At 37.0% G+C, this 24,796-nt stretch overlaps 1 protein-coding gene and 1 non-coding gene across 2 annotated transcripts; one reads left to right on the plus strand and one right to left on the minus strand.

Annotated features, from left to right (window-relative positions):
- The first annotated feature begins 7,405 nt into the window (after positions 1–7,405).
- On the plus strand, positions 7,406–24,597 carry LOC107761120 (MADS-box protein SVP-like). Its single transcript, XM_075233561.1, has 8 exons — positions 7,406–7,927; positions 22,790–22,868; positions 22,975–23,039; positions 23,112–23,211; positions 23,356–23,397; positions 23,685–23,726; positions 23,997–24,160; positions 24,356–24,597. Exons 1-8 carry the CDS (start codon positions 7,746–7,748, stop codon positions 24,372–24,374), a joined length of 693 nt encoding a protein of 230 aa, XP_075089662.1. The 5' UTR covers positions 7,406–7,745; the 3' UTR covers positions 24,375–24,597.
- Positions 8,869–8,941, minus strand: TRNAF-GAA (transfer RNA phenylalanine (anticodon GAA)). Its single transcript has one exon. It is a non-coding gene; the product is annotated as a tRNA-Phe (tRNA).
- Positions 24,598–24,796: the final 199 nt, after the last annotated feature.

Here is a 24,796-nt window from a genome sequence, read left to right on the forward strand (position 1 = left end):
CCGGAGGTTCTGGGTATTAAATCCCCAGCAGAGTCGCCAGAGCTGTCACACCTCCTTTTTGCGCGCCCAGCCCCGAAGGGTAAAATGCGCGAGGGAGTTTTTCCAATTTAAGTGGCAATATTCGAAATGGGATTATTTATTCAATTCAGAGTCGCCACTTGGGAAAGGTTTGGTTTTTGGTGTCCCAAGTCACCGGTTTATCTTGAATCCCAAATCGAGGAAATTTTTGACTTTTCCAAATGAAGTCTGCGAACCAGAAATTCTAAGTAAGGAATTTTGTTGACCCGAGGGAAGGTGTTAGGCACCCTCGAATCCCGTGGTTCTAGCACGGTCGCTTAAATTGTTATAATGGCTAAATATCTGATTTAAATACATGTTACGACTCGCGTGCCTTTATTAAGTTTAAACCGCTTTTATTATTATCATTTATTTTTTTTATAGAATTGCAACGTCGTGAAAATGCATCTCGAACCACGTCACAATCAATGCACCCGTAGTTGTTCGACACATTTCGACTCCGTCGAGATTTGGATTTGGGTCACATCAATGTGCACCCGAATTTAAGAATGTAATTTCAATTGAATCGCGCCTAAAGAGTCTAACGCGTTATTATCTTTGGGGGAAGGCAGTGAAATTCACTAAACAGTCCATCTCGAATTCTAAGTATTTATCATGGTTAATTATCGAGGGCCCCGCAATTTGCATTTTTTATTTGGCGAGGCTCGTCTCGTTATTTTTAAAAAGGATAATCTTAGCATGACTACATTTTTTCTTTTGTTTTCTAAAAATAAATGAGAAAAGATCATAAATCGTTACAAGCTTAAAAGATGTGTACCATATTAAATGCTAGATCGAGGAGCGCATTCATTGAAAGGAACATTACTAGAAATTATGAACCAAATCGAAGACTATGAAACAATATATCAAACATGATTAATCATCCTATAGCTAAATTAACTCCCCATGATTATGTGAACAAACGAATACTCGTCCGCGACTATTAGTGCTGGGATTATCCTTAATTATTAATGCTCATTTGGGAATTTATTTGATCTAAACGCCAAAACCTCTTACTCTAAATCATGCCTATTAAATTGATTTTCCTCAAAATTGTCGCATTATTTCGAAGCAATGAATCTATATCGAAACCCATATCGAACCTATATCGAAACAAGGAATCTAACAAGAGAGTTGGCGTACATGGCCACCCTGTTAACGTAACACCACATGAGAATTAGCTTGGGGTACATTTATCCTGAAATCAAATGGGACCAAATATAACAGATTTGACAGTTCAGAGGTCTAGACAAAAATACATACAGATGCTTGCCATGATTCTATGTTATACTGTCATAACTAAATCGAAACCTAATGGATATACACATTGAAAATACGTCTGATCTAACAAACAATACTATCTAATAGTTCATGTCAATCAGGATGTGTGTTAATTCATACAGAGCAATTGCAGTTGGAACTAACTTAAACAAATACAGGCCAACTACCATTCAACCTATTTTGAACACAAGTATTGTGAAGTAAACAAACATTCATTTCTTTATTTCTGCTTCAAACTTCAAACTTTCAACAAACATGGTTTCGAAAGTATGTACCTGGAAGTGCTTACAGAAGAAGAAGAGAAGTCAGTAGAGTAACAATGGCAATAGAAACAACAGCAGTAACAACTGGTAACAGCGGAACATGCTTGAATGCAAGAATGCAATATAGCCGATAGAAAAGGTAGCCAAATGACAGCAGCACACAATGGAGTAGAATCAGAACTCCAGGCAGACCAAAACCAATAATAAACCAATGAAAACACTCAACTAATAAACTCAATTGGAACTTCAAAGAATCAGAATTGATTGAAAAGGCTGAAAACAAATGAAGCCCAAACAACAATAGGAAGAAACAGTTTCTTATTTTTCGGTGTGTTTTTCTCTCTTGTGTATGTGTCTGTATATGTGCTCTCTCAAAAATCAGTCTCTATCCCCTCCATTAATGGGAGTTCTTCCCCCTTTTTATATCCTAACATCAGCTTTCAACAGTCTGTTTAAACAACTCAGAACCTATTCCTTTTCAGCTGTTTTTTTCACTCAAACATTTAAAATTAGGAACCCCCCATGATATTCCCTGACAGTTCCCCTTATCCTTTTATTAAACTAAAAGTAAACATGGGCAGCAGGAATATAACCTGACAGCATATGCTGTCAAACTATTTTAAACTTTAAAAAGGGCCTTAATGCACATGTTGTGCACAAATGCACATGCCCCCCATTTCAGACTGCAACTAAACAAAACAAATCCTCAAATTTTTGATTCAAATACATCAATTATAAGTAGCTAAACTCAATTCCTAATTGATTCAGACAATGCTTAACAGAAACAGATCAAATTGTTTTTATTCAAACAGCTGAAACTATTCGACGATACGTATCGAATCGACTATACTAATTATAACATGTACAATCGAAAACCATGATCAGACATCTAACAGTATCAAACACATCATTCGAATTGTACTGACTAAGCAAAAAATTGTACTGGGGAATCAATTAATCAGTCAAATTTAAAGTTCAATTGATTGCGCAACACATACACATATACACATTATCAGTGAATAGAGGAAAGACTCGATCAAACACAGAGGTTCAGGCAAGGCGGACAGGACACAGTCGACCAACAATTCAGAAATAAAATCAACTAACATTTTGGGGCAATAAACAAACATTCAATTACAACAAGACTCATGAACTGATAGAAAAGAACACAAAAATACCTGAAATCTTGAAAATCAGCAAACCCTAGCTCGGATTCGAATTGATCTTTCTTAGGGTTGAACGGACTTTAATCGAAGTGTTCTCAAATGAGAAACACTTCGATTAAGGTCCATTAGACCCTAATCACTTGGCTCAAACAGACACAGATCAGTCACGAGGAACCCTAGGGCTCCTAAAAGCAGATCTGGGATTTATGTTTCCCTGGTTAGATTCGGACCAAACCAAGCATGGTTTGGTCACGAGGAGGTCCGGGGACTGTCTGGTGTGAAACTGGGGTCAATCGGTGTAAGTCAGGTTCCGACTCGAATCTTCAAATGAAGATTCGAGAAGGTGGGAGGGGATTCGAGCTAAGTGGTTGGCGGATTTGGCTTCAGGATGGTGAGGTGCATCTATGGTGTTAAGGTGGGGGTCACCGGCGTCCATGCCGTCGGGATTAATGGTGAGGGTAAAGGGGGCGGCTAGGGTTCCTGAGGTTTTGGGTCTGGGGAAGGGATGACTAAGGCAGGGGGGTTTGGATAGGGGGCAGGGTGTGATATGAGGCTTTTTATACGGGGTGGAAGATTGTGTCTTGGCCGTTGGATTGCCACTGATCAACGGCTGTGATCTTTCCATTAAAAGAAACGGTGTCGTTTGCTTTCATACTGGGGTGGATCAGGCCGGGTTTCATTGGGTCGGATCTGATAACGGGTAAAGGAGACCGGACGAGGGCTGTTAGATCAGCCCGGCTTGAACGGCTGAGATTAGACGGCCTTATACGGCGTCGTTTGGGTAAAGGATTGGCCTGATCTGGGCCGTTCCTTTGAACCAATCAACGGCTCGAAGAAATGATGCCTATACGGCGTCGTTTGGGGCATCTTACAGAAGGCCTGGTTGGAGTGGGTCATTTGCATTGGTTTGGGCCTGATTTTATTTAAAATCTTGGCCCAAATCTAATGTTTTTCTTCTTATAATTAAATAAAAATTCTTAAAAACAAAATCATACCAATATTAATAAATACTCAAAACAACAATTATCACTCACATTGACATTTAATTAAAAATAAAATCATTAAATGCAAACAAAAAATAGAATAAAAGACACATATATTTTACGATTTTGCTTTTAAAATCAATTACGGTTCAAATACACACGACACACACACATTTTTTTTTGTATTTTGTTTTATAAAAAAAAATAAAAATGGACAAAATCACAAATAATTAACGAAACGCCACGTAAAAATTCAAAAATTGTACAGCAAGACCAATTGCTATTATTTTGTTTTCTTTTGGAGTGATTGTTGCATAAAACAAAAATCATGTGCTCACAGTGTATGGTGGTACATTTTCATTTTCTTCTTCAAGTGATTGCTGCATTTCATTATGCAACTCATTCTGAGCCTCTACATCCTGGAATTCTGCATTAGGACTTTGAGCTTCTGCATCCTGAAAACCTACTGCATCAGAACTTGTCCCCTCAACTTCATGTTGTATATCATCTTTAGCATCTATGTAATCTACACCTACTATTGTTTCTGGTAAGTTTGACCCACAAGGAGTACCACTGTAATCTGGTATCTTCATATGTAAAGGAGAAGACATAAGCAATTCAGATTCTTTGCTCGTATTAGTGCTTCCTTTGGCAAAAATAAACTCAGACTCCTAGAAAACAACATCTCTGCTAGTAAGAAAGTGTGTAGTTTGTAAATCCAGAAGTATATATCCCTTCTATGTTTCAGAGTATCTCATCAAAACTGCTGCTTTGGCTCTCTCAGCAGATTTGTCTCCCTTGAGCAGAGTTGTTGCATAACACAGACAACCTAGAACCCTTAAATGAAGAAGACAAACCTTCCTATAATGTAATAACTCAAAAGGTACCTTGCCCCATAGAATGCTGGATGGTAACCTATTAATAAAATACACTACAACTTTCACACACATGCCCCAATACTTCATAGGAATGGACCCGTGAAATTTCAAGGCCCTAGAAGTATCAAGAATATGCCTATGTTTCCTTTCTACTATGCTATCCTGTTAAGGAGTATAGGGACAACTTCTCTGATGAATGATGCCAAGATTACTCAACAAAACTGCACATTGTGAATTAAAGAATTCAGTCCCATTATATGATCTCAGTACTTTAACCATGACTCCAAATTAATTTTGAACCATATGAGAAACTATTTTATTGCTACTATTACTTCAGACTTCAGTTGCAAAAAATGTAACCATATGTATCATCCACAATAGTTAGGAAGTAATGCTTGTTTTCAAATGTAGGAACTTTATATGGGCCCCAAAGATCCATGTATACAAGATGAAACAATCCATTAGCTCTAGAATAACAAAGTGGGAATTTTAACCTAGTCTGTTTTGCTAAGTGGCAAACAAAGCAATTACTCCCTGCTATACTACTAACATAGCTATGTAACTCCTTTATATTCTTCATAGTTGATAGTGAAGGATGTCCCGGTCTCATGTGTCATAGGCTGCTAGTTCCTCCACACAATCTGCTCATTGCACAAATGGCCTTTAGCTTGTTAGTTAATCTTCCATCTCTCAGCACATATAATCCACTTATCTCTTTACCAATCTCATTCACCCTGCCATTGCAGAGGTCCTAAAATACATAAAAATCAGGAAAGAAGTTGAAATTGTAAAATAGTGCTCTTGTGAGCTTTGAGACTAATAATAGGTTAAACCTAAAATCAGGTATATAAAGGACATTTTCACTATTTCTTTATCTAGCAACGTACACTACCAGTATGTGTAATATCAGCCATTCCCCATGTAGGTAGATGTAATCTATCATTGTTAGATTTGTCTGTAGCTCTAGTGTTAGTTAACAGATCTAATTTAGAGGCAATATGATGAGTTTCTCCTGAGTCAACAATCCAATCCTCTTCCTTCTGGTTGGAATTAGACATTAAGCAAGTAACATTACCTTCCATGTTAGCCCGGTGGTCACCAGAATCTTTGTTTAGTAAATTTAGAATTTGATTGTACTGTGCATCAATGAAGTAGTATCCCTTGTTCTCAGTTGTTGTCTGTCCATGTCCATCTACTTGAGAGCATTATCTAACATCTGCTTGGTTCACAGATGCAAGGGGTTCTCTCTTCCAATTATCCGACCTTCCTCCACTATGATTTTGATTCCCATTACCAGAATTTCTCCAGTTGTCAAAGTTCCCTGTACCTTACTTCTTCTTTGGAACAAAATCTGATAGATAGTCAATGATTTTGTAATAATTCTCCTTGGTGTGACCTTTCATCCGTCAGTGCTCGCATTGCAGAAATTGCCTTTTTCCTCGAAATCCTTGTCTCATGCTTGTTGCTTGCATAGCCAAGTAAGGATCACCTCTGGCAGTCATAACATTAGCACCCACACTCTGTTGAATTTCATCATGTACAATCATTGCATAAGCCTGATTTAGCGTAAGTGCAGTTGTCTTCATGAGAATTTGTCTTCTCGCTTGACCATAGGACTCATTCAAAACGCTGAGGAATTGCATAACTCCTTGTTGATGTAGTTGTTCCATATTTTCCTTAGACTTAGGGCATCCTCAATTAGAGAAAGGGAATAACACATCATACCTATTCCAAAGTTCCTTTAATTTTGTTAAATAGATTGAAATTGAGCTAGTTCGTGTGAGAGGGTTGAAATTTCACGATGCAATTGAAAAATTCTTACTCGATTGACCTTATCGAATCTCTCCCATAGATCTTACCAAACAAGATGAGTACATGATGTATATATAATGCCACCAAGAAGCTCCTCACATACATTGTTTATGATCCATGACAAAACAATAGCATTACACGTCTCCCACTACTCCTGTAAATCAGTTGTCTTGTAGGATTTATTTTTGCATGTGTCGGTCACAACCCTAGCTTTCTCTTCCCCAAAAATACAATCCTTATCGACTTACTCCATAACCCATAATTTTTCGATTCCGTGAGCTTTACTGGAATCAATACAGAGCTTGGAGTGTCTAAAGGACCCAAAAACAGGGGATGTGTGTGGTCAATTGTGTTCTCTCCCACTATCGTATCAATAACAGTAATTGATCAAACGAAATTGAGAGATTTAAGCCAGCAATCAGTTTGAGAGTGTCACAGCGTGAGATTCCAGTATCTCCCGTTCTAATACCATGCTATAATACAAGAGATTTGGAGGGGTAACAATGGCGGAAGTTTGAGAGAGAGAGAGAGAGTTAGCTTAAGAAGAAATGAAATCACTGTTCTATTGAAGATAAAAGTCGGTACATTTATACACCTAACTAGCCAACTAATTTAAGTTAAGCAACTAACTATTGGACAGCTCACTAACAACTGTTATGTAACAGAAAGACATGTGACTAATACACATGCTACTTTATATCACAATAATAAGATCCATCTATCCTTAATTAAATATTCGAATTCAAGCTTTCGATATGAATTGTTTTTAAATAAAAGTGATCCCCTCTAATGAACTTACACGGAACGAATTTGAATTAATCAGGATCGATCCAAGGTACGGAACACGCACAAAGCCAAACCATTAAGTGAACCCAAACAGGAAAAAGTAATTTCTTTTTCAGCCTATCACTCTCTTTTTTCTCCTTTTATTATTCTGTTATACCCACCATGTAATTGTGTGTTTCATACAAAGACAAGTCTCTTCTCTCCCATTTTCCTGGATCTTTAAAACCAAAATCAATGGCCAAATAAGGATTGTTTTTGCTATTTCCAAAGCTCCCCTTCCCCCACATACACTTTCTCTTTAGGGTTTTTGTTCTCTTTTCCCCCTCTAATTTTGGTAAAAATCTCACTAGCTTTTTGCAAAGATTGTTCCCCAACATAATCTCCAAAATAGAAAGCCTTGCGCACCACTCAACAGAAATTAGGTCAACCCCATTTTCTTACACATCCATCTCTTTATATTTTGGTTTATTCTGTGAAGTGGGTAATTCTTGAAAATATTGAGGAGTATATATATTCAAAATGGTTAAAGAGAAAATTCAGATCAAGAAAATTGATAATGCTACAGCAAGGCAAGTCACTTTTTCAAAGAGAAGAAGAGGGCTTTTCAAGAAAGCTGAAGAACTTTCAGTTCTATGTGATGCTGATGTTGCTCTCATCATTTTCTCTACTACTGGAAAACTCTTTGACTATTCTAGCTCCAGGTATGTGTGTCTGTGTGTGTGTTTACAAAGCTAGCTATTGCTTTACATATATATTGTGAATAAAGTATACTCAAACAAGTTTAGTATGTAAATAAGTTTTGTTTGAGCTTATCTCATATACTGATTAAGCTCAGAATGAGATAGTAAATTTTTCTTTGTGTTTTTGCCTTGTAAGTTCCTTGGTGTGATGCATTTTATAGCACGGCGGGGTACGATAGTTACACTTAGCTTCCAGTGGCATCCACTATTATTATTATTTAGAAAATGTGTACTGTATATTATTTTATACCGAGCAAATATTTGTAATATGTGGACATGAGTTTCCAAAGCAAAGATACTCCTAAAGGTAACAAAATAAAAAATCTCTGCTTATTATTCACCGTATAAAATTTAAACATAATTACTCACTGCATAACAGTTCTTATGAATAATCTTTAAATTATTTAAAAGATGATAGTGGTAACCACTTATGAAGTCATGGGGTGTATGAACCTAGTTATCTAATTGACGATAATTTCTAAAAAAAATTAAATTTGACATACGTTGTCTTATAATAAAATGACTAAAATATACTTTACCCGATATTAAGATTAAGAACTGTTGATGTTTGGATCTGAGCTGAATCTTGTCTATTTCAATCCCCCTAGATTCGGATTCAACTTTTGAGCCTTTCAACAATTAATCAATTGAACCTTTCGAATATGTATTACGTATTCAAATTCGGTTGAACAAGAGGAGAAAAAAAAGAGGAGATAGAATCCAATTCTTTTAGATACTTTATCTAAGAAACTTTACCCATCTAGAACATAGACGGGGTATATCTCGCCAAACTGGATAAAGCTACTATTCTAATCTAGACTCTAAAAGAATATGTATGTTGATTCATATCAATTAATTAGAAATTAATTCGAGGGAAGAGAGACCCATACAAATTAATCATGTGCCAGGAACCAGATTTGAACTGGTGACACGAGGATTTTCAGTCCTCTGCTCTACCAATTGAGCTATCCCGACTATTCCCAATGTAGTATCCTCATTTTATTAGAGAACTGGGGTCTATGTCAATTACAAGGATAAAAATAAATTAAAATTTTTATCAAAGTCGGGGAATATGTGATGTTCAACATATTGCGGCAGCACTTGTTAATCCTATAGGTAAAAGAAAGCTCATACTGCAGTCAATATCTTTCGAATATTGTAAAAATTATCAACATCGTTCCAACTTGACCATTCTACCTGAAACAAAGAACTAAACCTGCCTAATTCTTAAATATAATTGTGTTATTATAAAAAATATCAAAATTAATTCTGTATAGAGATAAGCTGAGAAGAAAATTATCATTTTTTAGTAAATTAGTAAATAAATTATCCCAAACCATCACACGCTATTCTTATAACAACTGATTACACATGTACGAGCTACTATATGCTATTGCAATTCGTCAATTTTGTATTTCTATTACAATAATCTATTAGTACAAAAAAGCAACAGCAATAGTAACTAGCTTTTCTTAAGTATAGTCCTCTCACATTATGCTAACAATCTTTTTACTCGAGCATGCATTTCCAAATTGTCAATTTCAATCTGTTGTTGATCAGTGCCGTAAACAACTATATCGTCATGTTCATACTAAATATTTCATTGCTGCTTTGATGTTCCAGCAAAAAAATTATACAACACAACACAAGCAATTACAATTCATAATTGCGTGTCTACATCATAATTAATCATGGCTTACCGTAGCATTCTCAGTGTACTTTTTAATGCTCCAAAAGTTCTTTCAATCATATTGCATACAGAAGCTATGTTGTGCGGACTGTTGAAGTTTGGCAAAATGCCAAAGTCCCACATTGGTTGGGAGTTAAGTTTGGAGGGGATTTTTCCCCTATAAAAGAAGGCCTAATGTTTAGGATTGAGACACACCTCTCATTTGCCTTCTCATCTGTTTAAGGCATTTGTATTTTCTCTTTTTAGTATTATTTCACTTGTATTTTTGGAGTGGAATAAAATATTGGTTGTGTCCGAGGAGTAGGCAAAATTAGTCGAACCTCGTAAATTCTGGTGTTTCCTTTATTGTTGTTTTATTGTCTTATTTATTATTTGGTGGTTGTCATAATTTTTGGTATAGTAGTTGTGACTTATTCACACTATATACATTTGGCTTCCGCAACAATTGGTATCAGAGCCAAGGTACTGTCTAAGTATGCTCTGTGGTTGCAGCATAGTCTGATCTTCCACATCAGAAAAGATTTATCTTGGTAACTGAGTCAAGGTTCTGTCTGAGTATGCTCTGTAGTTGCAGCTTAGTCTGATCTTCTACATCAGAAAGGAAATAATCTTGATTTGTGTCGTCAGCTATTAAATAATATTTGTGTCAAATATGGGGGACAATAAACAAGAAGAATCTACATCAAGTGTCAACAATACGTCATCATTGGCATCTTCGCTTATGACAAGAATTGTGTCAAATGCGAAATTTGCGGTAGAAATTTTTGACGGGTCCGGACATTTTGGGATGTGGCAAGGCGAGGTTCTAGATGTCCTTTTTCAACAAGGGCTAGATCTGGCCATTGAAGAAAAGAAACCAGATGTTATTGGAGAAGAAGATTGGAGAATTATCAACCGTGTTGCTTGCGGTACCATTCGATCCTACCTTGCTAGAGAGCAGAAATATCCATACACAAAGGAAACTTCTGCAAGTAAATTATGGAAAGCACTGGAGGATAAATTTTTGAAGAAAAACAGTCAAAATAAATTGTACATGAAGAAGAGACTGTTTCACTTCACCTATGTTCCTGGTACCACGATGAATGAACATATCACCAGTTTCAATAAGTTGGTCACAGATTTGCAAAATATGGATACAACTTATGATGATGGTGACTTGGCCTTAATGTTGTTGGCGTCACTTCCTGATGAGTACGAGCACCTTGAAACTACTCTACTCCATGGAAATGACGAAATTTCTCTCAGAGAAGTTTGTTCAGCTTTGTACAGCTATGAACAAAGAAAGCGAGAAAAACAGAAGGGCGGAGAAGGAGAAGCACTGTTTGTGAGGGGTCGTCCTCAAAATCAAACGAGGACAAAGAAGGGAAGATCCAAGTCAAGATCCAGACCCAGCAAAGATGAATGTGCCTTTTGTCGAGAAAAAGGGCACTGGAAGAAAGACTGTCCGAAGTTGAAGAATAAGGCCAAACATAACAATGGAAAGGCTATTATGGATTCAAATGTAGCTGATTGTGATGATTCAGACTTCTCATTAGTTACAACAGAGTCATCAACATCATCAGACATATGGTTGATGGACTCGGCTTGTAGCTATCATATGTGTCCCAACAGGGACTGGTTCGTGGAATTTCAAGAAGGAGAATATGGAGTCATCCACACAGCGGATAACAGCCCTCTTACCTCATATGACATTGGTTCAATACGATTAAGGAACCATGATGGAATGATCAGAACATTGATAGATGTTCGATATGTACCGGATTTGAAGAAGAATCTCATCTCTGTGGGAGCCCTAGAATCAAAAGGGTTCAAAATCATTGCAGAAAATGGAGTGATGAGAGTATGCTCTGGTGCACTAGTGGTAATGAAGGCTAATCGGAAGAATAATAATATGTACCGCTATCGTGGCAGTACAGTTATTGGGACAGCGACAGTAACATCCAGTGACGACAAAGAGGCAGAAGCAACCAAGCTATGGCACATGCGCTTGGGACATGCTGGAGGAAAATCCTTGAAAACTCTATCAGATCAAGGATTGTTAAAAGGAGTAAAGGCTTGCAACTTGGAGTTTTGTGAGCATTGTGTTAAAGGGAAACGGACAAGGGTTAAATTTGGTACAGCGATCCATAATACTAAAGGCATTTTGGATTATGTACACTCTGATGTTTGGGGTCCTTCCAAAACACCTTCATTGGGTGGGAAGCACTATTTTGTAACCTTTGTTGATGATTTTTCCCGAAGAGTATGGGTGTATACAATGAAGAGCAAAGATGAAGTGTTGGAAATTTTTCTCAAATGGAAGACGATGGTGGAGAATCAGACAGGCAGGAGAATCAAGTGTATTCGCACAGACAATGGAGGTGAATACAAAAATGATCATTTCAATAAGGTCTGTGAAAATGATGGCATCATACGACACTTCACTGTTAGACATACACCACAACAGAATGGAGTAGCAGAACGTATGAACCGGACCTTGCTGGAGAAGGTACGGTGTATGTTGTCCAATGCTGGCTTGGGCAAAGAATTTTGGGCTGAGGCAATTACATATGCATGCCACCTCATTAATCGTCTACCATCTGCTGCTATTGATGGCAAAACACCATTTGAAAAATGGTACGGAAAACCTGCTGTAGATTATAACTCTTTGCACGTGTTTGGCTCAACTGCATATTATCATGTGACGGAGTCAAAATTGGATCCAAGGGCAAAGAAGACTATTTTTATGGGAATTACTTCTGGAGTCAAAGGATATCGCTTATGGTGTCCTATGACAAAGAAAGTAATATTCAGCAGAGATGTTACCTTTGATGAATTTGCTATGGTAAATAAGGTAACAGAAGATACCAAACAAAATGAAGGTGCTTCTAAGCAGGTGGAGTTTGAGGGAAAATTTATTTTTCCTACACAAGAAGCAGAGGAGGAAACAAATGAAGATTACCCTCTGGAAGGAGAGCCAGTAGAGGAGATTCCAACTCAGGAATCTCAACAACAACTTGAATCAATAGCAACCAGCAGGCCAAAAAGAACAATAACGAAACATGTTCGTCTCATAGAGACGGTTGCTTGTGCAACCTCAATTGTAGCTGATGATGTTCCTACTACTTATAAAGACGCTGTCCAAAGTTCAGAAGAAGATAAGTGGAGGATTGCCATGAATGATGAAATACAGTCCATTCATCAGAATCATACATGGAGATTGGCCAATCTCCCGAAGGGAAAGAAAGCAATTGGGTGCAAATGGGTATTTGCAAAGAAAGAAGGATTTCCTAACCAATTAGATGTTCGCTACAAAGCAAGATTGGTGGCCAAAGGATATGCTCAAAAGGAGGGAATTGATTACAATGAAGTGTTTTCTCCAGTTGTAAAACATTCCTCCATTAGAATTATGTTGGCTTTGGTAGCACAATTGGATTTGGAACTAGTTCAGATGGATGTAAAAACTGCGTTTTTACATGGAAACTTGGAGGAGGAAATCTACATGACTCAGCCAGAAGGATTCAAAGTTGCTGGAAAAGAAAATATGGTGTGCAAACTTGAAAAATCGTTGTACGGATTGAAACAATCTTCTAGACAATGGTACACGCGATTTGACGAGTTTATGTTGCGGCAAGGGTACAAGAGAAGCAAATACGATCATTGTGTGTATTTGCACAAGCTTAAAGATGGTTCCTTTGTATATCTTCTCCTATATGTTGATGATATGTTGATAGCTTCCAAGAATTTGGAAGAAATTGATAAGTTGAAGATTCAACTGAAGAAGGAGTTCGAGATGAAGGATTTGGGTGAGGCAAAGAAAATTCTTGGCATGGAGATAATTAGAGATAGACGTTCAAAGAAACTCTGTTTATCTCAAAAGGAATATTTGAAGAGAGTACTTCAACGTTTTGGCATAGATGACAAGACTAAGCCAGTTAGTACTCCACTTGCTTCCCATTTTAAGCTAAGTACTACTATGTCGCCAATGGATGAAGCTGAACGAGAGTATATGTCAAAGGTACCATACGCAAATGTTGTTGGTAGCTTGATGTATGCAATGGTTTGCACAAGGCCTGACATTTCACAAGCTGTTGGAGTTATTAGCAGATATATGCACAATCCAGGGAAGGAGCATTGGCAAGCTGTGAAGTGGATTCTACGGTATATTCATAATACTGTAGATGTCGGGTTAGTTTTTGAGCAGGAAGACAATCAGTCTGTAGTTGGATATTGTGACTCAGATTTTGCGGGTGATATGGACAAACGAAGATCAACTACTGGTTATGTGTTTACTTTTGCAAAGGCACCCGTTAGTTGGAAGTCTACTTTGCAGTCAACAGTTGCTTTGTCTACAACAGAGGCAGAGTACATGGCTATTACAGATGCTGTGAAAGAGGCAATTTGGCTTCAAGGATTGCTAAAGGAGCTTGGTGTTGAACAAAAAGGTATCACAATTTTTTGTGATAGTCAAAGTGCTATTCAATTAGCGAAGAACCAAGTTTATCATGCAAGGACAAAGCACATTGATGTTCGGTATCATTTCGTACGAGAAATCATAGAAGAAGGTGGAGTCACGGTGAAGAAAATTCATACTACAGAGAATCCTGCTGATATGCTGACAAAGGTGGTGACTGCGGTCAAGTTTCAACATTGTTTGGATTTGATCAACATTGTTGAACACTGAAGATTGAAGATGAAGACACAACCAAAATTTGTTATTGAGAGAGAATTGAAAATGTGGAATTTTGCCAAGGTGGAGATTTGTTGAAGTTTGGCAAAATGCCAAAGTCCCACATTGGTTGGGAGTTAAGTTTGGAGGGGATTTTTCCCCTATAAAAGAAGGCCTAATGTTTAGGATTGAGACACACCTCTCATTTGCCTTCTCATCTGTTTAAGGCATTTGTATCTTCTCTCTTTAGTATTATTTCACTTGTATTTTTGGAGTGGAATAAAATATTGGTTGTGTCCGAGGAGTAGGCAAAATTAGCCGAACCTCGTAAATTCTGGTGTTTCCTTTATTGTTGTTTTATTGTCTTATTTATTATTTGGTGGCTGTCATAATTTTTGGTATAGTAGTTGTGACTTATTCACACTATATACATTTGGCTTCCGCAACACACATCACATACTGTAAGAATCGGATCCTCCAAAAATACACTATTTTTGGAGGATCCAACGCGCACCCGACAATATTTTCGAAGAGTCCGAGCAACATAGTACAGAAAAGTGCATATAGTTAAATAGTTATTTACTATTTCGAAGTCTCTTTCACTCTTGTAGTCATGCAAAAGGTCCTGCGGTTCTTTCTATGGAGCTAAAACTCTTTCGTGCTTTAAAGAACAGGTAATATTTATCTACCAGAATGAAATAAATGTAATTCATCAAACTAGCTAACAACATTAATAATCTAATGTATTTAAAGTTTTATGCCATGTAGTAGAGAAAAAAATTTTGCCGTTGGGTCAGCAATCATACTTTCCGGTACTTTATTGTCATATGTAGTACCTTCCCACCAAGTTGCGATAAAGGTGAACTGCATATCAAAATCGCATGCACCTAGGACATTTAACAAAATGTTCACTTTACGGTTACGATATGCATGTTGCTTGTTTGTTGGGTCCGCTTGTAGATATGTTTCATAAATTGCACATATACAATCCTTCCAACGCCAAGTGGAGAATTTATCTGATAAAATAAGTTTTTGCAAGAACGAAATACTAGGAGTTTAAAGGAGGTGGCTAACTAACCTCAATGTGAAACTGAGGCCATAAAAAATAATCACGAAACAATTTTAAATTGTACCTTAACGTAAGGCCAAAAACAGTTACTGTGTCGAATATTTGGATGGATGTCATATTATTTGGACATAACTATTGTTGTCATCTGACGTATTGTCTTAGCGAATGTTTAACGTACTGTTTAATTGTCTCTAGTGAATGTTGAAAATATTCAAACATTCACTTGTTTAGTGCTAACTATTTTACGTGTAACAGTAGCCGGAAAAATAGTCACAAACTTCTCAATTGGAACACGCGTGGATTGATGTTCGGTTTGGATTTTATGAAACGACCCCCTCTTTTGGTTATACCATATCCAAACCACGCATGTTTCAATTAAGGAGTATGTGACTATTTTCTTGATTGTTGTTGTACGTAATGATAGTTAGCGCTTGGCAAGTGATATTTTCAAACTCGAGATAATTAATCAAAACGTTAGAACAACCGCTAAGGCAATTAGTCGGATGACATCAATAGTTATCTGCCCAAAAGAATATGACTGTCATACATCCTAATATTCGACATAATAACTGCATTTGACCTTACTTTAAGGTAAAATCCAAACATGTTCATGATTATTTTTTGTGGTCTTGGTTTCACTTGAAGGTTAGTCAGCCACCTCTTATAAACATCTAGTAATTCTATTTAATGGATTCTCTATTTGGTAAGATTGTGTTGGTGAAATTGATGGAACACTCAAGAAACAAGCAACAAGCATATCGTAATTGCAAAGGAAACACTTCGAAAAATGTCCTATGTGCTTGCAACTTTGATATGCAGTTCACCGTTATTGGGATCCAACTCCTCTCCATTCTCGTTTCTCCATTTTCTCCAAGTTCTTGTTTAGATTACGGACACGTGACATAAGTTAGAATTAATGGCTAAGATTTAATTAATTAAAGCAAATTCTAATCATGGTTTAAATAATTAATAATTTGTCCATAAATATATTAAAAATTATCTCTCTTGTAGAAATTGTTCAGAATATTTTTTTGTTGGAATCAAAGTAATTTTTGTCTTTCATGAGTCCAAGTAAAAACAATCATTATAACGTATCTACAATTCATTCCATTTCCTTTTGAATATGAACTATTATACCTCTTATATTATATTTTAACTCATTTCCTACTCCGACAAGACAAAATCCCTATTAGCATTATTACATCGTCTAAAAAGAGATTTTTAACTTTGATTCCAACCAAAAAAAATTACACTGAACAACTTCTTCAAGTAGTAATAAAATTCTAGATGAAGCAATTTGACATCTATTTTTTACTTGGACTCCACAGAACCAAAAAAAAGGGCATCCTGTAATTCCATACACACTGAATTGTGTATGAAATATGAAAAAATTGTTAGAAGCAATTACAATTCTGTAACAATGAAGCCCCACTTCAAGTGAAAAAAGTTTTAAATTTGATTCCAACAAAAAGATACACTGAACAATTTCTACAAGAGAGAGAATTTTTTAATATATTTATGAACAAGTTATTAATTATTTAAACCATGGTTAGGATTTTGCTTTATGTTGACATACAAGTTGTCTAACACATGTATACACATGTACTACATCATAGCTAGCACATGTATATGAGCTGTATAGTAGGTGTAATACAAATTGTGTAGCACATGTATACACATGTACTACATCATAGCTAGCACATGTATATGAGTTGTATAGTAGGTGTAATTAGGTGTATGACAACTAATAGATTAAGTGAATTAGTATTATAAATAGGCCTTGTAATCTTCTCTTCTAGATATGAAATATAGAACTTCTTTGATTTCTAACATGGTATTAGAGCATTGAAGTTTTTTCATCAGTTTGTTGTTGGAAATTTTTTTTCCTCGTTCGAATTATTTTTATTCAGAACAGTCTTTCGCTGCTTTGATTCTATTTTACTATTTTCGGCCATTTTTTGCCCCGACTGCTTCTTTACAGATTTTTCTACTCACTATTCCGACCAAAGTGGTACTGTCAGAATTTTTTTTTCCTGACAACTTTCATTTTCCAAGATCACTGTTCCGGCACTGTTCACTGTTCAAATATTACTATTCACTGTTCACTGTACTGTTCAAATATCACTGTTCACTGCACTATTCAAATTTCACTGCACTGTTCTTTACTATTTGATTCTGCTATTATTCGGGTGCAAGATGACTGAAACGAAACCTACCGTTGATGTCATTCCGGTTATGTCCAAAATTACGGAGAATAAGTTCATGGGTTCCAATTACATGGATTGGAGTAAGACGATCCGTCTCTATTTGCGGAGCATCGACAAAGAGAACCACTTGGTTGATGATCCACCCAAGGATGAGACTAAATCAGTCTGGTTAAAGGAGGATGCAAAATTGTTTCTCCAAATCAAGAATTCGATGCACAGTGAGGTAAATGATCTAGTTTCTCATTGTGATTATGTGAAGGATCTAATAGATTATTTAGATTTTTTGTACTCTGGCAAAGGAAACTTGTCTCGCATGTATGATGTGTGCCAGACATTTTACCATCCATCCATGCAAGATCGCTCTCTCACCACTTACTTCTCAGAGTTTAAGAAGGTGTATGATGAGCTTAATGTTATATTGCCGTTTAGTCCAGATGTGAAGGTACAACAGGCTGGCGGTCATGAGTTTCCTTTCTGGTCTTTCTCCCAAATTTGAAGGGGCCAAATCGCAGATTTTATCTGGGACTGCTATCTCTTCCTTGAAAGAGGCCTTTACAAGAGTGTTGCGTACTGAAAAGTCTCATCCAGGTCCGACAGCCACAATCGATAGTGGTGCTCTGCTTAGCCGCGTCCAAAAGAATAGGAGTCATAGTAATCGCAATCGGAGTAGCGATAGTCGAGACTTAAAACAAGGGGAAGTTGAATGTTTTTATTGTCATGAGCTCGGTCATACCATACGTTATTATGTGAAGCTTCAGAATAAGAACAAAAGATCTCAGTATGCCAACATCGCCACTTCCGAGACTATTTCACCATCTCAGTCATCATCTCCTCCTATCAATACTATCCCCGAGTCAGGTAAAACCACTAAGTGTCTCCTCTCTTCGACATCCAAATGGGTCATTGATTCTGGTGCTACAGATCATATGACATGTAACTCTAAACTCTTTTCCACTTTTCAGTCACATACCCAATGTTCCACAGTTACTTTAGCCAATGGGTCTACCTCATATATTTTAGGGTCTGGCACTGTTAACCCAATATCTTCTCTTTCCCTTAGTTCCGTCTTAAATTTGCCTGATTTTTCTTTCAATCTAATATCTGTCAGTAAACTTACTCGTACTTTAAATTGTTGTGTCTCATTTTTTCCCAATTATTGTCTTTTTCAGGATCTTACGACGAAGCAGATTATTGGTAAAGGTTCTGAGTCTGGGGTCTCTATGTTCTTGAATCACAGGTGCCGAAATCCATTTCTTGTTCAACTGTGTTGTCTCCCTTTGATGTACACTGCCGATTGGGTCATCCATCCTTGTCTAGTTTGAAGAAGTTATATCCTCAGTTTCAGAGTATTTCCTCTTCAGATTGTGAGTCATGTCAGTTTGCTAAACACCATCGCCTTCCTAAAGTTTCTAGAGTCAATAAACGGGTCGACTTACCTTTTGAGTTAGTTCACACCGATGTTTGGGGTCCATGTCCTATTATCTCTAAAACTGGTTTTAGATATTTTGTTACCTTTGTGGATGATCATTCTTGTGTTACTTGGTTATATTTAATGAAAAATCGTTCGGAGTTGTTTTCAATTTTTTGTGCTTTTTGTGCTGAAATAAAAACTCATTTTAATGTTTCCGTTCGTAATTTAAGGAGCGACAATGCAAAAGAATATTTTTCGGATTTGTTTAAAGATTATATGGCTACAAATGGTATTCTACATCAATCTTCTTGTGTTGACACCCCTTTTCAAAATGGGGTTGCGGAACGAAAAAATAGACATCTTCTTGAAGTAGGCCGAGCACTCCTCTTTCAAATGAAAGTGCCAAAATGTTTTTGGGCTGATGCCGTCTCTACAGCTTGTTTTTTAATAAATCGTATGTCATCTTCTGTACTTAATGGTAATATTCCTTACAACATTCGTTTTTCCTCTAAGCCATTATTTCCTATTGAACCCAAAATATTTGGTTGTACTTGTTTTGTTCGTGATGTTCGTCCACAAGTAACTAAATTAGATCCAAAGGCCCTTAAGTGTGTGTTCTTAGGGTACTCACATCTTCAGAAAGGTTATCGGTGTTATTCTCCAGATCTCAAAAGGTACTTAGTGTCTGCCGATGTCACATTCCATGAAAATTATCCGTTCTTTTCTTCATATGTTTATAACAGTCCTGAGGAAGAAGATGATACTTTGGTCTACACTGTCACACATCCAGTTAGTTCTCCAACACCTCTTCCTCAGTCACCCGTTTCCCTCGATCGACCATCCGAGCAGCCACCTGTTCTTCGTGTGTATACCAGGCGACAACAAACCTCAGAACCCGATCCTTTACCCACTTCTGCTTCGTCGGTAGATCCAACCTCCTGTGTTTCAGATCCTAGTTTGGATCTTCCTATTGCCATTCGCAAAGGTACACGACAATGTACTTATCATATTTCTTCTTTTGTGTCTTATGACCATTTGTCTACTTCTTCTAGCTCGTTTATTGCATCATTAGATTCTGCTAGGATACCTAAAACTGTTTCGTGAAGCATTGTCCCACCCAGGTTGGCATGATGAAATGATAGAAGAGATGATGGCTTTAGATGAGAATGGTACTTGGGAGTTGGCCGATCTGCCCACTAACAAAAAGGCTATTGGGTGCAAGTGGGTATTTGCTGTTAAGTTTAACTCCGATGGGACAGTAGCTCGCCTTAAGGCACGCCTTGTTGCAAAAGGGTATGCACAGACCTATGGAGTCGACTATTTGGATACTTTTTCCCCGGTCGCCAAGTTAGCTTCTGTTCGATTATTCATTTCCATGGCAGCTACTTATGATTGGCCTCTGCATCAGCTTGATATAAAGAATGCTTTTCTACATGGAGATCTTCAGGAAGAAGTATATATGGAGCAACCACCTGGGTTTGTTGCTCAGGGGGAATGTGGAAAGGTATGTCGTCTTCGAAAATCTCTTTATGGGCTGAAACAGAGTCCCCGTGCTTGGTTTGGCAGATTTAGTGAGGCTATTCTAGAATATGGGATGAAGAAAAGCAATTGCGATCATACGGTGTTTTATAAAAAGTCTGATGATGGTATTCTTTTATTGGTAGTATATGTTGATGACATCGTTATTACTGGAAGTGATATTACAGGAATTTCAACTCTAAAGTCTTTCCTTCACACTCAATTTCAGACGAAAGATTTAGGGCAACTAAAGTATTTTTTGGGAGTTGAAGTTACACGGAGCAAGAAAGGCATCTTCTTGTCCCAAAGGAAATATACTCTTGACTTGTTAGCTGAAAATGGAAAGTTGGGATCTAAACCATGCAGCATGCCAATGGTTCCTAACACACAACTCGTGAAAGAAGACGGTGAGTTATTCGAAGATCCAGAGAAATATAGGAGATTGGTTGAGAAACTGAACTATCATACAGTAACTCGTCCCGATATCGCATACTCTGTCAGCATTGTGAGTCAGTTTATGTCTTCCCCAACAGTCAGGCATTGGGCGGCTCTGGAGCCGATTCTTTGTTATATAAAGGGATCTCCAGGACGGGGTCTAGTATATAAGAATAATGAACACACTAATATTGAGTATTTCACAGATGCAGATTGGGCAGGGTCAAAAGCCGATAGGAAATCCATGACAGGATATTGCGTTTTTGTTGGTGGAAACTTGATTTCGTGGAAGAGTAAGAAACAAAATGTCGTATCTCGATCTAGTGCGGAAGCAAAATACAGAGCTATGGCACAATCTGTGTGTGAGGTTGTATGGGTACATCAACTATTAAGTGAAGTTGGCTTCCAAACTACATTGCCAGCATAGTTGTGGTGTGATAATCAAGCTGCTCGTCATATCTCCTCTAATCCTGTATTTCACGAAAGGACTAAGCACATTGAAATAGATTGTCACTTTGTTCGTGAAAAGATTCAACAAAAGCTCATCTCTACAGGTCATGTTAGAACTGGAGATCAATTGGAAGACATTTTCACAAAAGCTTTGGATGGAGCTCGAGTTGAATATATTTGTAACAAGTTGGGCATGATCAATATATATGCTCCAACTTGAGGGGGAGTGTTGACATACAAGTTGTCTAGCACATGTATACACATGTAGTACATCATAGCTAGCATATGTATATGAGTTGTATAGTAGGTGTAATACAAGTTGTGTAGCACATGTATACACATGTACTACATCATAGCTAGCACATGTATATGAGTTGTATAGTAGGTGTAATTAGGTGTATGTCAACTAATAGATTAGGTGAATTAGTATTATAAATAGGCCTTGTAATCTTCTCTTCTAGATATGAAATATAGAACTTCTTTGGTTTCTAACACTTTAATTAATTAAATCTTAGCCATTATCTAACTTATGCCATGTGTCCTTAATCTTAACAAGAACTTGGGGAAAATGGAGAAAAGATAAATGGAGAGGAGTTGGATCCCTTTTATTGCAGCTGGATGGGAAGGTACTAAACAAAATAGTAGAGTGCTTAAGAATGCCATTGTTGACCTAGTGCCAAAGTTTCATTTCTGCCACACTGTATTAGACTTTAACTACATTAGATTTTTAATGCTGTTAGCTAGTTTAATGTTATTTCATTTTGGTAGATAAATATTATGTTATTGACGCTGGTGCTGGCCTTCCAAACACGAAAGGATTTTTAGCTCCATACAAAGAAATGTGATAATTTGCAGGACTATAAAGGGAGCGAAAGAGAACTGAAACGATAAAAAAGTATTTAACTGGGCACTCCTCTCTGTGCAAAACTTTTGGAGCTTGAATAGTAGATTCAGAATACTAGGATAGGGTATGAATAATTACAATATTTATCTGGAAGTATGAATTGTAATTGCTTGTGTTATGTTGCAAAATCTTTTTGCGGGAACATCAAAGCAGTGATAAAATATTTATAGAGTATGAACATGGTGATATGATCGTTTATGGCACAAACCAACAACTGACTGAGATTAGCAATGCTGCTTCATCTTCTCGATCGGTTGATGAAATGCTTACACCTTCTTTGAAAAGCTACTCTTTCCTCCAGCATGTTAGCTAAAAGGTTATACTAGCTAAGCAGATGCTTCTTCTTTAGGTTTATTCCACTACTTTACACCTTTTTGGAAAGCTAATATACTTCAAAAGTGCGTGTTCGTCTTGGAGTCAACTGATCATGTGTCGCCATTTTGATAATCTCGAGATGATGTGATATTAAAAATTTATTTTGTTCTGTGAAGCATGAAAGAAATTCTTGAAAGGCATAATTTGCTCTCGAAGAATCTGCAGAAATTGGAGCAGCCTTCACTTGAGCTGCAGGTAAATTTCTTGATCCATTGTACTTTCAGAGTTTTTGTGTTTGCATTTGTAGTTATTTCGACTTTCTACTTCCTTTTGTTCTAAAGATGGAAAGTATTCTTTGCAGCTGGTAGAGAACAGCGATTACGCTAGATTAACCAAGGAAATTTCTCAGAAAAGCCATCAACTGAGGTATAGATAGTTCTATCAATAATTTTTTGGGTTAAAAAATGCAAAATGAGATTTAACATGAAATGGAAACAGGCAAATGAGGGGAGAAGAGCTTCAAGGATTAAGTGTTGAGGAGTTGCAACAATTGGAGAAATCTCTTGAAGCTGGATTGAGCCGCGTCATTGAGAAGAAGGTTAGTCATTGTTTTAGATGCGTAGGTCAGATTTGATTGGGATGGAAATAAAAATCGGGCAGGATCCGCGCACTTTGTTTATGTACATGAATTGCTAAAGCTAATGGTGTCTTCATGAAACTTGCTTTGTTTTTATTTTCTTAGGGTGACAAAATAATGAAAGAGATCCATCAGCTTCAAGAAAAGGTTAGCAACCGATACTCTTTTCTTTCAGGTATATAATATTATTTGACTGGACGCAAAATTTTAAAAAATAATGTTACTTTGACTTGCGTATTACATCGGTGACAGTGAAAAATTAAATAAAAATGATGGTTGAAAAGTAGATTTGATATGATATGAATTATAAAGAGTATTATATATACCAAAGCTTAAAATTCGAGTAGTTAATGAATTTACATTCTACAAAATTGCCTATCATATTTTCACTTTCATAATATTTCACAAGGCTGAAGATATTGTATAATCTACAGGGCATACAACTAATGGAAGAGAATGAAAGAATGAAACAGCAGGTAAGAACACAACTGGAAAGTCTCTTTATTAACTGGTGGCAGGGTTTGCAGCAGCTCGGTGCACTAAGCTCCCGTCACGCGCGGGTCCGGGAAAGGCCGGACCGTATTGAGTCATGTCATTGCATGCAGCCTTACCTTGAACTTCTGCAAGAGGCTATTTCTGCAGTTTGAACCTGTGACCAGAAGGTCACACTAACGCTAACTTTTATTGTTGCATCAATGCTTCCCTTCATACTTACTGATAATAACTACTGCCAACTCTTTGTGAAGGTAATGGAGATATCGAACAACAGCAGCAAACATCCAGCAATTGTAGTAGCAGTTGGATCAGAAAACATATATTACGAGGAACGTCAATCCTCTGAGTCCGTCAATAATGCCACTACTGCCGCCAATCTAGAGGACCACAGTTCCGATACTTCTCTAAAGCTCGGGTTAGTTCCCCCCCCCCCCCCCCGCATATACTGTTCATATAAAAAGAATTTATATAATCAATGAATTTTAACATGTGAGATAGCAGGTCAGTTATCATTTTAACTGAGTTTCCTATTAATGTTTATCATCGAGATTTACATATAATTTATCGTGCAGATGACCTGTTTTGAATTAATTTTCTTTTGTTATGGCAGGCTGCCTTACCCAGGCTGAAGGGGAAGGCAAAGTTAGCTAACAGTCAAAAGCAAGATCACCATCTTCTATGTGCAATGTTGCTGACCAAAATAAGTACTAACTACTGAAATGTGGAATGTAAAAGCAAACTCAAGAAATGTATGTGTGTGACTACCAACTATTGACAACAGTTGGAAATTGAAATTATGTCATTGTAATGTAACCTTTTTTTTGTGAATGTATCTATCTTCATTTTCATTTTCATTTTCATTTTTGTCTAATTTTACATTTTTTCCAGAGGTTAGGGTATCGTAAATAGCATCTCTACCTTCATAAAGTAGGAATAAGGTTTATTTTCATTTTTGTCTAATTTTACATTTTTTCCAGAGGTGAGGGTATCGTAAATAGCATCTCTACCTTCATAAAGTAGGAATAAGGTTTGCGTAGATACTAGCCTGTCC

This window comes from Nicotiana tabacum, chromosome 16, assembly GCF_000715075.1.
Source record: "Nicotiana tabacum cultivar K326 chromosome 16, ASM71507v2, whole genome shotgun sequence".
NCBI classification, from domain to species: Eukaryota; Viridiplantae; Streptophyta; class Magnoliopsida; order Solanales; family Solanaceae; genus Nicotiana; species Nicotiana tabacum.